Below are 12,607 nucleotides of genomic sequence, written 5' to 3' on the forward strand. Positions count from 1 at the left end.
CTAAGCATAGCACTCCTTAGCATACCTCATCAGCGTCTGTTATGCTATAGAGATACCCTTATGGCAGTATCTTTGATAATAACAATTCACTCTTACAAACCTTAATATATACATATAAGGGAGTGTCTCATATGCTCCATCAGCTCTCAGTAATAATTTAGACAAGACTGTCAGATATATTAAGATCAAGGGTCCAAATCCTTAACCATATGTATTTAGTCCCTAGAGGACACACAGGGATAACAAAATAGTACAGTATTATAAAATATACATTACAGATACAATCTTATTATATTAACTAACAAGGGAAAACAAACGTAAGTACAATAAGCTACAATACAAGCACACCAATACAAAGAGTAACAGTAACCGTCTTCCTGGACCAGGGAACTGTATTCAAGGTTTGAGCACAGCGTACTGAGCTTCTGGCCCAGGGAGCAGCAATTCATAGGGACTAGACCAGGGCTGGGCAATTGCATCCCTCCAGATGTTGATGAACTACACATCCCAGGATGCTTTGCATTAGTTTTGCTATGTGGCCATGCTCAGGGCCGCCAAGAGAAATCCTGGGCCCCAGTATAACAACTTCCTGGGGCCCCCACGGTTGAAACTCCCTGCCGACCCGTTGTTACACCACTGCTTCCAAGGTGGATACAGGGCCAAAAATGTACACCGTAATGCCTATTACACATGTCACACACCCATTACATATTATACCACATGCCCTAGTGCTCATTACACGTTATGCCACACACTGTAGTGGGCAGTACACATTATGCCATACACCGTAATACCTATTACATATTTTACCACATGCCATAATGCCCATTACAAGTTATTCCACACACCGTAATGCGCATTGCATATTAGGGGGTAAGCATTCTCATTGCCATGGGATTAACCTGCTCTGCAAGGGGTTACCATTCTCTGCCAGGGGTTAACATGCTCTTTGGCATGGAATTAACCTGCTCTGCCAGGAGCTACATGCTCTGCCAGGGTTTAACATGCTCGCTGCCATGGATTTAAATGCTCTGCCATGGGTTACATGCTTTGCCAGGGGTTAACATGCTCATTGTCATGGAGTTACAGTACATGCTCTGCCTGGGGTTACATGCTGACTTCCAGAGTTGGATCTCAGCCCCAAAAGCATGCAAGGAGGCCACAGGCACAGAGCCCCCAGCCACCCACCTTTCACCTTGGAACACAGTGACCCGGACATGGGTGGGGACAGTGGCGTAACTACGTCCCAGTTGCCCAGAGGCAAGATAAATATTTGTGCGTGGCCCCCCCCCCCACACACACACACACTTAACCTTATATAAAAATATGTATGTATGTGTGTGTGTGTGTGTGTGTATGTATGTTATGGATACTATGTTTAAAATAAAGAGAGTATAATGTCTATGGTCCTGGTCGGAGGGGAAGTAAGCCAACAAAGCTATGTCAATGGTTTTCAATTAACTTCTTCAAACTTGCAGGGGAGTAGAGGTACCCCCTTGGGAGCAGGAGCCCAGCGGCAGATGACTCCATTGCCTCCCAGAGTTCTGCCTCTGGGTGGGGAACCAGGTCTGGGACTGCTGGGCTTGAGACATGGCACTGGCACCTGCTGCTGCTGGTGGCGGCTGGGGTGGGAATGTGGGGAGTGGGGTGGGCTGGATTCTGTGGGTGGTACTCCCGTGGGAGGTGGCCTTTCTCTGACCCAGTTCCTGCCGGCACCCAGGGACTACCTACCCTAAGTATCCTCCTGTCGCTGAGCCATGGTAAACTCCCAAGTCACATGGCTGGCTCTCAGCAGGCCCTGGAGTCGGAGAGCGGAACGATGCTTAAAAGGACCTCTGCGATTCTGCTGCCCCCATGCCGGCCCACGTCCACCCACATCCGCACTCCCAATGCAGCCGCTGAACAGCTGACTCAGACCCATCAAATAAAAAAAAATGTGTGTCCAGACCAGGGCCCCCCTAACAGGCCTGGGCCCGGGTAAATTGTACCTGCTCCCCCCCCCCCTCTCGGCACCCCTGGCCATGCTGAAACTGATGCAAGGCATGCTGGTATGTGTAGTTCATCAACATCTGAAGGGCCGCAATTGCCCAGCCCTGGACTAGACAATAGGGTCCTGAAGGTCTTCAATTGGTCAAGGGGTCAGTTTTCACCTCTTCTGATTGGTACAGTAAAGATGCACAGCTAGGTCTTTGTTCTAGGCTCCTCATCATGTCCTGGGGGTCCTGCTGTGCAACTGGTTCAAACTGGTCATGTTTTGTCCCCTTTCCTCATGGTAATACATTTATGTTTTATATCTATAGTCCATAACTTGTGAATGATATATGCTGCTGTTTCCACTCAAACACTGGAGTACTGTGAGTGAGACGCTAATCATACAGATACCAAACACGAAGGGGAAAGAATGTGTCTTTACATTAAACTATGTGAAGTGAAATTTAAAGCTAAATGACTTTTATTATTTGTGGATATGAGTATAAAACTATGTGTATCGTTATGGCTGCAATTAACTATCGCACATTCTCCTGCTCTTGTCCGTACACCCTTTACATAAATATGCGAACACAAATGGCATCCATAATATTCTAACGTAGTGTAGATGCAGTTCAACTTCGACAGTACATACTGTTTAAGTCCAGATGGTTACAATTATAATGACTGATTCCCCTTTTCCACTAGCCTAAATATCCCAGGTTTTTGCACGGGAGCGTGCACAACCTGGGATTTTAGGCAGGAGGAAATGCTTCCAGTTGAAATAACCCAGGTTGTGAGAGTATATGGTGTGGTGTAATGTGGATAAGGAATGGTGTGTGTAATTACAGTGTGGTGTAAAGTGAATAAGAAGTATGTGAATAAGGAGCAATACATGGTGGTGTAATGTGGACAAGGAGTAATATGGTATGGTATAATATGAATATGAGTCACTTCAGTAGGGTATAACTTGTATAAGGTAAAGGAGTACTACTGTGTGGCATAATGTAAATAAGAGACACTGTCCTGTAAAGTAATGTGAATAAGGTTACTCTATTATGTGGCGTAATATGATTTGGTGGCACTATTGCATGTCCTTACAAAAACAACTATTTTGGATCCATGGGGGGTAGGAACACCAGTGCAGTTGCTGGCACAGGGCACAAACATGTCCAGTTAAGGCTCTATGGATGAGGATTGCATGGGTATGGGGAGTTACTGACTGTTGCTGTGATCTTTACTGTTCGGTGATGGCTGTTTGGTTGAAAACAGAACTAGTGGTGGTACTAGGGGACACCAGAAAAAAAAATCCACATTAACCACAGTCTATTATTGTTTTGTTAATCTTTGATGCTTTTTTACTTAAATTATCCAGTACATGTGTGTATATATGGGCTTTCTTTAGTATCCCTTTTACACTGAGAGACTAAGGGGGTTATTCCAGTTCACTCTTTCTGACAAATGCCTTTTTAGATGGACAAAACCATGTGCACTGCAGGTGGGGCAGATGTTACTTGTGCAGAGAGAGTTAGATTTGGTGGGGTTTTACTTCAAAGTGAGATCGATATTGCAGTGTAAAAATAAAGCAGCCAGTATTTACCCTGCACAGAAACAAAATAACTCACCCAAATCTAATTCTCTGTGCACAATTTACAACTGCCCCCCTGCAGTGCACATGGTTTTGTCCATCTAAGAAGGATTTTGTCAGAAAGAGTGAACTAGAATAAGGCCCTAAAATACAGAAGTTCTGTGGTTGTATGACCTCAAGCCTGCATTTCACTTAGTATTAATCAACCACAGAACCTCTGTAATTCACGAGTGCCCAAGCTTGTGTAGATTCTCCTATGATCAGGAATAAAATATAAAAGATACTAGGGTGCCTCCTAGTGCATCAAAGCCATAATGCAGTAATATACACAAAAGGAAACAAACACAAGAATAAACACTTAATCATCTGATTTAACTCAAATACACTAAATACAGTTTTATCTTGTACAATGTACATTGATTTAAATACTTTTGTGTACATTGATTTAATTACTTTTATGATTGTGATTTTTCATGTTATATACAGGATTATATACCAGGGTTGCCGACTTTCAAAAAATCCTCTCCGGGAGAAGCCCGGAGAGGAATCTTGCATTACGAGTTTTGGGGGCGGGGCTTAACAGTGACGTCATTAAGCCCCGCCCCCATTATGGCAAATAGCCGAAATAACTGATATCCATGGAGGGGGCGGGGCTAAAAGGACACAATTGTGCCATTTTAGCTCCGCCCCCTCCCCTGAGACCCGCGGATTGCGGCATATAAATGCTGCGATCAGGGGGGGCTCAGTGGGGGTCCCCCTGATTCCGGGAGGGTTGCCCACCCTTCCAGGGGACGGGAGGAAGGACCCGATTTTCGGGAGACTCCCGCAAATTCCGGGAGGGTCGGCAACCCTGTTATATACAGAAAAATATGATTTAGACCCATAACCAATGTTCCCTCTTATTTTACGAAGGCTGTGTGCGGCAAAAGATTTTGGCTGTGCAACTTTGGATGGAAATTTTAATTTTTGTACTTCACTTCTATATAACTGGAAAATGACGTTCAGCATTTGTGTTAACTTTACTTCAAAATGATATTAAACATTTAAACATTCAAAACATAGCACACAATGTAGTTAATGGGTGAAACACACATTAATTGAGTCCACAACTGCAAAAAGGGACCACTGCTGCTTTGTGCGCTCTGTTGTAATGTCTGTGTGCACACTCGTTGAGTTGTGTGCGCGCACAGCTTAGAGGGAACACTGCACATAACGTATTGAAGTTGTGTAGTTTCACGGCACCACTTAATGCTACACTGTTAGTGTAGCCCAACAGCAGCCTAGAATAGTTAGCGTAGTGTCCCCGCGGCAGCCTTGTATAGTCATGGGAGATGCGGCCCAAGTGCGTCTCATGCGCAATAAAAGATGCATTTGCTCCATGTAACATAGTGGCAAATGCCTCTATTTCAAATCCCCACTATCCACAACATCCTGAAGCATGGCGAGCGGACGCGTTAAGCGTCCTCCCGACCTGTTCATACCCCCACTATCCACGTCGGCGTCAGCGCGTAATACACGTCAAGTAATCCGCATCCCCTCGCTGCGCTCGCCATGCTTCGGGCTTGTTTTCTGTGTCCCCTCCCGGGGCTCACTGCGCTCGCCACTCTTCGGGCTTGTTTTCTGTGTCCCCTCCCAGGGCTCACTACGCTCGCCATGCTTCGGGCTCGGTGGCTCGCTGCACTCACCACGCTTCGGGCTCGGTGGCTCGCTGCGCTCACCACACTTTATAAAATCAACTCCACGTCAATGTGGATGGCGTCCCCTCGCGGTGCTCGCTGTGCTCGCCACGCTTCAGGCTGACGTGGACAGTGGGGGTCTTTCAGGAACACATTCACATCTGTCATGTCAGGCAGGTCAAAAATGGTCAATGGTTCCTGACTAACTACGCTAACTGAAAAACTATTGTCTTATACTGTAGAACTATGAGTCCCAGCAAGCCTCCCCGCATGCTGGGACTTGGAGAACCACAAGTCCCAGCATGCGGGGCATTAAAGGGCCCGCAGGCACTTGTAGTTCCACAGTAAAAGAAATAGTTAAATAACCACACTGACACCCATGAAAAATAAAAGTTTAATACATACATAACACATACATAACACATACATACTGATACTTACCTTTGTTGAGCCCGTAGACTTGTATAAAAAGTCTCCCCCCGGCTGTGGCATTACCCTGCTGGCTGGTTGGGCCTGGGGCTGGTTCTTAAATACAGGGGACCCCTAGTCATTTGTCCCCCATATTTTGGGAACCAGCCCTGGCTCTTTCAGCCTGGTTCTGTTATGCCCGTTGGGGGGACCCCACGCTGTTTTTTAAATTAATTTTTTTTCTATATATATATATTTTTTTTTACACACTGCAGCCTGCATGGATCTGCCTACAAATTTGTATTAGCGGCCGTATATACGGCCGCTACTACAAATGGATGCGCCATCGGGGATTACAAAGCCGTCATATTTGACTGCTTTGTAAATTCCCCTCTGGAACACAAATTTGCATACGGCTAAAGCAGCCGTATGCATTCGTATTCATTCGTACTAAGAATACGAAAAATCGTATTCGTATTCTTAGTAAATTTCCCCAGATATGTTCTTCTGATTTAACATCTGACACATATTGGGAATGGTATTTGAAAATGTAGTACTGTATGTGTTATTTTAATAAATACAGCATAAGGGACTGAGGTAAAGCTTTGCTAAAATTTCTAAATTTTTTGCCCATAGCAAACAATCTGATTCCAGCTATCATTTCTCTGTTGCATCCAAGAAAATGATACACAAAATCTGATTGGATGCTATGGGCAACACCCTGATTCTCTTTGGACTGCCCCTTTAATCTATCTAGCTGTGTGTTTGTGTTAATACAGACAGAGGACTTCTGTGATTCCTGCTGGAGCCCATTATTGCATAAACAAATTGGTACTTCTTTACTTTCACGGCGCCACTAGATAGGACAGATAGGATACTAGATAGGATACGATTTGTATGCGATTTGACATAAGATATCGCATAAGATATAGGATAAGATTTACTATCCATTTCATTACCCCACTATCCACTAGGGCGTGGAGTTGATTTTATATAGCGTGGCGAGCGCAGCGAGCCACCGAGCCCGAAGCATGGCGAGCGGACACGGAATGTATTTTATGGAATTGCATGCAAATGGCATGCGATATTGGGGACTTGCTTTCAAACAACATCCGTGTCCCCTCGCGGGGCTCGCTGCGCTCGCCACGCTTCGGGCTCGGTGGCTCGCTGCGCTCGCCACGCTATATAAAATCAACTCCACGCCCTAGTGGATAGTGGGGTAATGAAATGGATAGTAAATCTTATCCTATATCTTATGCGATATCTTATGTCAAATCGCATACAAATCGTATCCTATCTAGTATCCTATCTGTCCTATCCTATATCTTATGCGATATCTTATGTCAAATCGCATACAAATCGTATCCTATCTGTCCTATCTAGAGTGGCGCCGTGAAAGTAAAGAAGTACCAACAAATTAAATACTGATCACATTTCCCTATTTTAAAGTGCTTGTTTTTCTACTACATTGATTAATGGGGTGTAGTGTGTTTCACCGACAGTCATCCCGACGTCGGGATCCCGACTGGCCGGTGTCAGACAGCCTGACCAGGGCAACAAAGCCCCTTGCGGGCTCGCCACGCTGCGGGCACGCTCACCACCTATTCTATTCTCCCTCTATGGGGGTTGTGGACCCCCACGAGGGAAAATAGCCGACAGCCATCGGGAACCCGGCCATCTGTGTTTTAACAGTCGGGATCCCGACGTCGGGTTAATGACTGTCGGGACCCCGTCCGGCACCCGATAAATGTTCAAATGATCGGTTAATATATATCCACTGTGTTCCCAGCATTATAAAAATATATATATTTTAAATGTATACACAACTAGTTCATAGTTATAGCTTGTTATGGTTATTGGTATGAATGGTAAATCATGCTCACTTACGCCATAATAGCTTGTTGTCTTGGGTGCCAAAAGAGCTGATTGTGCCATGCTGTCAGCACCTGAAATGTTACTCATGTTAAGAGGATGGTTAATTGTTCTTGATGAATGAGATATTGTTTATAATCCTTGAGGACACAGGATTGTTGTATCAATAAAATATGAAATCACTGTATGACCTGTATGATCAGCCCAAACTGTATGATATATATATATATATATATATATATATATATATATATATATATATATATATATATATATATATATATATGTAACTCCTTTGTTATATCTGAGTAAAAATACTGTATTTATGATAAAATATAAAAATAATAATCATATAAAATATGTATGTTTTTATTTCTAGGGGCTCCTGTCATTTGCAGAGACAACCAGTGCTCTTATTTCAATTAATTTCAGCAAATCAGGACAGTAGGTTTTATGTGTAAAAATGATTTGTAAATCTGTAAATATTTATTGCTATTGTAATTTTTTTTATTTCATGCCGTGGTATTGTATCACCTCACTAATTACACCATTTTGTATCTGCTTTTAGACCAGTTGTATTCAGCATGGATGATATAGTTTTTGAAGCCAACTTTATTTTGGCAACGTTAGCAGACGTAGAGGATAGTGCATCATCTCAACTGTCAAGTGGTACAGTATTGGAGTGAGTCAAATACAAATAATTGTTATAATTGATAAAAATAATGATGCAATCCAACTGCCATTCTGTTAGTGCTAACACACGATTTGGGTATTGTTTTACATCTTTTGTTACTTATTAGATGGAAATTTTATTCTTTTAAGTTTTTTTTGTATAGTTTTGTTTAGCTTTCATGTTGTATATACTACAGCATTTTAACTCTTTCATGGATGAATTATCATATATAAAAAATTAAGGCTTATTAAAACACTTTTTTAACTATAAAACTGAAGATTTTATTCACATGTCCACTTGAGTGGACAACATGCATCTGCAACATAGCAAATTACCCTGTTATCATAGAACAGTGTTTTTAACCATGAAAGTGTTTTTTGTTTCTACAAAAAAGTAAGGTTAAAGGAAAAAAAAAAACATCTGGTATGGTTTTAATTTATTCTTACTATGTTGCTTACTGAAAAAATCCTCTAAGTTGAATTAAGTTATTAAAACTAAAAAATGAAAATAGTCTCAGTATTTATAACACAAATATTTTAATTTACTTCATACCTATGAAGTTAGCCATTTTCATTAACTACATTTTATTGATTTTAATGCTTGGTGTGTTGGAGAAGTACCTTGGACACAAAGATTTAAGACATTGCTGATGTAGGTAGATTATTATGTGCAATCCGCATTGTGGCACCTGTTAAAATGTTTGCATCGGTTGGCTTTGGCCAGTGACTTCGTACACTGAACCTGTTTCCTTTGGGTGCAATTGACACAGAGCTGTGCTTCAACGGAGGTGGTCTTCCTCTTTGACATTGCTCCAAAGAGCCAGGGTTGATCAATTCTTAAACAATAGATGCTTTGAAATCCATCTTGTCATTGAATCTGGAAATTCAAACAAACAGCCATGTGTTTATACATGTCACATCAAGAGAATGATAGTGAATGTACCATCTCCCGTTTATGCATCTGTGCAGGTACATGACCATACATTGATCCATAAAATCCACTCACCTCGTGTGTGTGTGTGTGTGTATGTGTTTTATACTACTACAATGTACTTAATAACCCGGTTTCTATAACCTTTTGATGTCCGGAGAAGATGAAAACAATACTAATAAACGATCCATCCATCATTACTACCACAGCTGCTACTATTGATTATACTTTGAAATAATTTACAATTTTAAAAATGGAAAGATTACATAATATTATACATATTTAATAATTTACAACGCTGTCAAAACCGGCATATATGGCTATTATTTGAGGAAAATATGGTAAGTTAGGCCTACATGCCATGATAAGCCTTGTATATCTTTGTATTACATGACATCCACTGTAGTGGACATATGACCAACTGTAAAATAATCTGATTGGTTGATGTGGGCAACATCGCCTCTTTTATTTTTTAGAAGCTTTAGTAACTTTATCCCATTTACGACAATTAAAAAATATCATCAGAAATTGCTTACTGACTCTTGATGAAACAACATAAGTCAAATTATTAGTAAGTTCAATTTACATATGTTCCACTTCCAACTAGCCAACAGTTAATATACTGTTTAGTTTTACACAATTAAGACATATACAGTATATTTGAAGTACTATTTTTTTTTAGGATTTCTGATTTAAAATTGTAAACATTTAATAATTGACTTAGTTTATCATTATTTGCAATTTAGGTCAACTCCTTTAATGAAACAAGGAAGAGTAAGCAATACATTGGATAACAGCTATAAGGAAAATTTTAGGAATCCGCGTCTGCTTCCTACTGAAGAAAATCCCACATTATTTGCTGGGATTGCTCATGAAAAACAAAACATTTGTACACGAGTAGAAATTGAGCCACCTCACCCTGCATCTTTTAACAAGGTACTCCGTATGGAATAATTTATTACAAGGCCATATTTAATTTTCACTGGGGCCCTTATTCTGCTTGGTGCGGCCGGAGCCGCATATGCGGCTCCGACCGTGCAGGCGAATCCCCGCCTTCCATACGGATCGCCACGGCCGTCCGTACGCGGACATGTGGCGGTCCGCATGAAAATGGCGGGGGATACGCCTCCACCATCTTGGAGCAGCCCCCTGCATTCTATGGTCGCCGACCATCGAAGGCAGGGCCGCACGCTCCACCAGCTCCCGCAACCATAGACCTCACGGACACTTGTCCGTGTGAAAGCATGTATGGGGGCGGGCAGCTGACATCCGGCGATGTCAGATGCCCGCCCCCAACACATGCGTCACAGCCTCATTACCATGCGTACGCCCCGCGTTTGCATGGGAACGCCCATGAAACGCGGGGCGTATGCATAGGGAAATGAGGCTAAGTAGCCCCTCACGCCCCTATCCACCCCCTTTGCGGCGGTAAAAAAAATTGTGCGGCGATTTCGCCTGCACATGCGCAGAGTGCCCTCTGCACATGCGCAGAGCGAAAACATCGGTGGAACGGCCGCAAGCGGCCGTTACCGCTTAGATCGGAATAAGGGCCTGGGTGTTGATTAACCTGGAAACTGTATTTATTCTTCTCTGTATATCTTAGTATATGTCTTAATTTTTCTAGGTAAACCTAGGACTTTCTTTTAGTAACAGTGTTTAAATAACATTTAACAACTTCCCACAGTTATTTCAACTGTGTTTATCAGGCAGGAGAGATCTTAAGATGGCCATACACTTATCCGAGATATCAAATGCAGCCTTGCATGCTATACCTCGGCAACTGTCAATGGACTGCTGCAGGGCTGGACCACACAGGATATATTCTGGTCAACCTTTTTCCATGTCAGCCTTATGCTTGTGTTGACCTTTTGACCATGTCCACGTAATGCATGTCAACCTTTTTCATGTGTCGACCTAATTACTTCCGACCAATAGCGGTCGACCTAATGACTGTCAACTTAGACAGTGTCAGCCTAATAACCGCATACCCATACAACATGACTGTCTTAAGAACTGTCTAACTTGAAAAGTATATATATAAAAGCCATAAAATCAGAACAGATTTCCGGTTCATCGGATTTGAGCTGTTTTTTTTTTTTTTTTCAAAAGTGCATGACATAAAAAACAAATGGTTTAGTTCTAATTTGCCATTACTTCATCAATCCAATGATGGTGTAACAAATGTTTGATTAAAGAAAAAAATCATAATTACTAAGCATTAATAACTATAATGTTTGGATTTTATTTTTAGTTCTGTAATCTATTTTTTGGAGCCATTTCATCAAAGCAGCAAGATAAGTCCAATTGGTCATTCAGCAGCTTGGCAACAGCTAGTGAAGATGAGGATGATGGATTCAGCAGAGAACTCTCACAGACATTCTAATAATTCTGAAGGTTCATGTAATATAATATATATTTTTTAAATATGTATAAGATCCTATTGCAACTAGAAATTGGCTTTCATTTATTCAGCATGGCTATGTTTGCAAACTGCGTAAAAAAAAAAAAATGCAATGTGGCTGGATATGTCAGAAATGTGGCTAGTTCTACACCAACTGTGCCTGAAATGGATCATCCTTCTGGAATAAACACTTTGATGACACTTGATGACAATTTTTATGTATTGCTTGCAAACCTAGACTGATAAATGCAAATGTACAAGTCCCAATATAGTTAATGTGTTACTGGGATTATGTAGTAATTATTATCTGCAGTATTACTACACCAGTTTTAATTTGCGTTCAAGAAATAGTACTTGTAGTTCCATAGCTGTGCACCTGTTATTGGAAAGATACATGTAATTATAGTGGTTAAAGAAATAAAAATTCTAATTCTTCAATGACAACATACTGTATATGTTGAATAGGGATGCATACGATATCCCCACAGTGGGGATGCCCATGGTCAAAAGATTGCCCCGACATTCCAATAAGGAGAATCCTGACAGGAGCTCCAAAAGTGGTTTAACCCTCCAGACCTACCCTCTAACTCTCACTGTTTGCATCCTAACTCCCTCACAGCCTAGCCCTAAGACTATTGCCTAAGCAAACCCCCCCCATGTTGAGGATGCCAGCTGTTGAGACCCAATGTTCTGTTGGCAGTTGGGACTCCGGCAGCTAGCATTCCAACTGCCTGGATTATAACTGTATCCTGTTGAATGAACATGTTCCTTCTCAATATTTTATGCTGATGCTGTTGATCAGCCTAATGCTAGTAGCTGGTGAGCAAAGCAACTTTATGTGCAAATCAAATAAACATTTCAGTTATTCAATATAAATTGTGGTTTCCATAATTGTGGGGGAGGGTACCTTTTATCGTCTCCCAAAGGAGGAAACTCATGAATAGATGCACTCTACTTATGAGACAAAATCTATAGAAAGAAGATGGAACGCACTCTGTGTTGGAGCACTCATGCAGTGATTTGTATTATAATATAACCTTTATTCATCTGCAGCAAAATATAATTAGTACTGATAGTGATTAAACTGATAA

General features: G+C 41.7%; 1 protein-coding gene across 6 annotated transcripts in view; it reads left to right on the top strand.

Annotated features, from left to right (window-relative positions):
* Positions 1-12,164, top strand: part of RAD9B (RAD9 checkpoint clamp component B) — a 63,284-nt gene extending 51,120 nt beyond the window's left edge. For all 6 annotated transcript variants that reach the window (XM_083151382.1, XM_083151384.1, XM_083151387.1 and 3 more), the window contains 4 exons: positions 7,892-7,956; positions 8,081-8,194; positions 9,862-10,051; positions 11,367-12,164. In XM_083151382.1, coding sequence (XP_083007508.1) covers positions 7,892-7,956; positions 8,081-8,194; positions 9,862-10,051; positions 11,367-11,498 — 501 coding nt within the window. In that variant the 3' untranslated portion in view covers positions 11,499-12,164. The remainder of the gene's footprint in view (positions 1-7,891; positions 7,957-8,080; positions 8,195-9,861; positions 10,052-11,366) is intronic.
* The last annotated feature ends 443 nt before the right edge of the window (positions 12,165-12,607 follow it).

This window comes from Crinia signifera, chromosome 1, assembly GCF_055691185.1.
Source record: "Crinia signifera chromosome 1, ASM5569118v1, whole genome shotgun sequence".
NCBI lineage: Eukaryota > Metazoa > Chordata > Amphibia > Anura > Myobatrachidae > Crinia > Crinia signifera.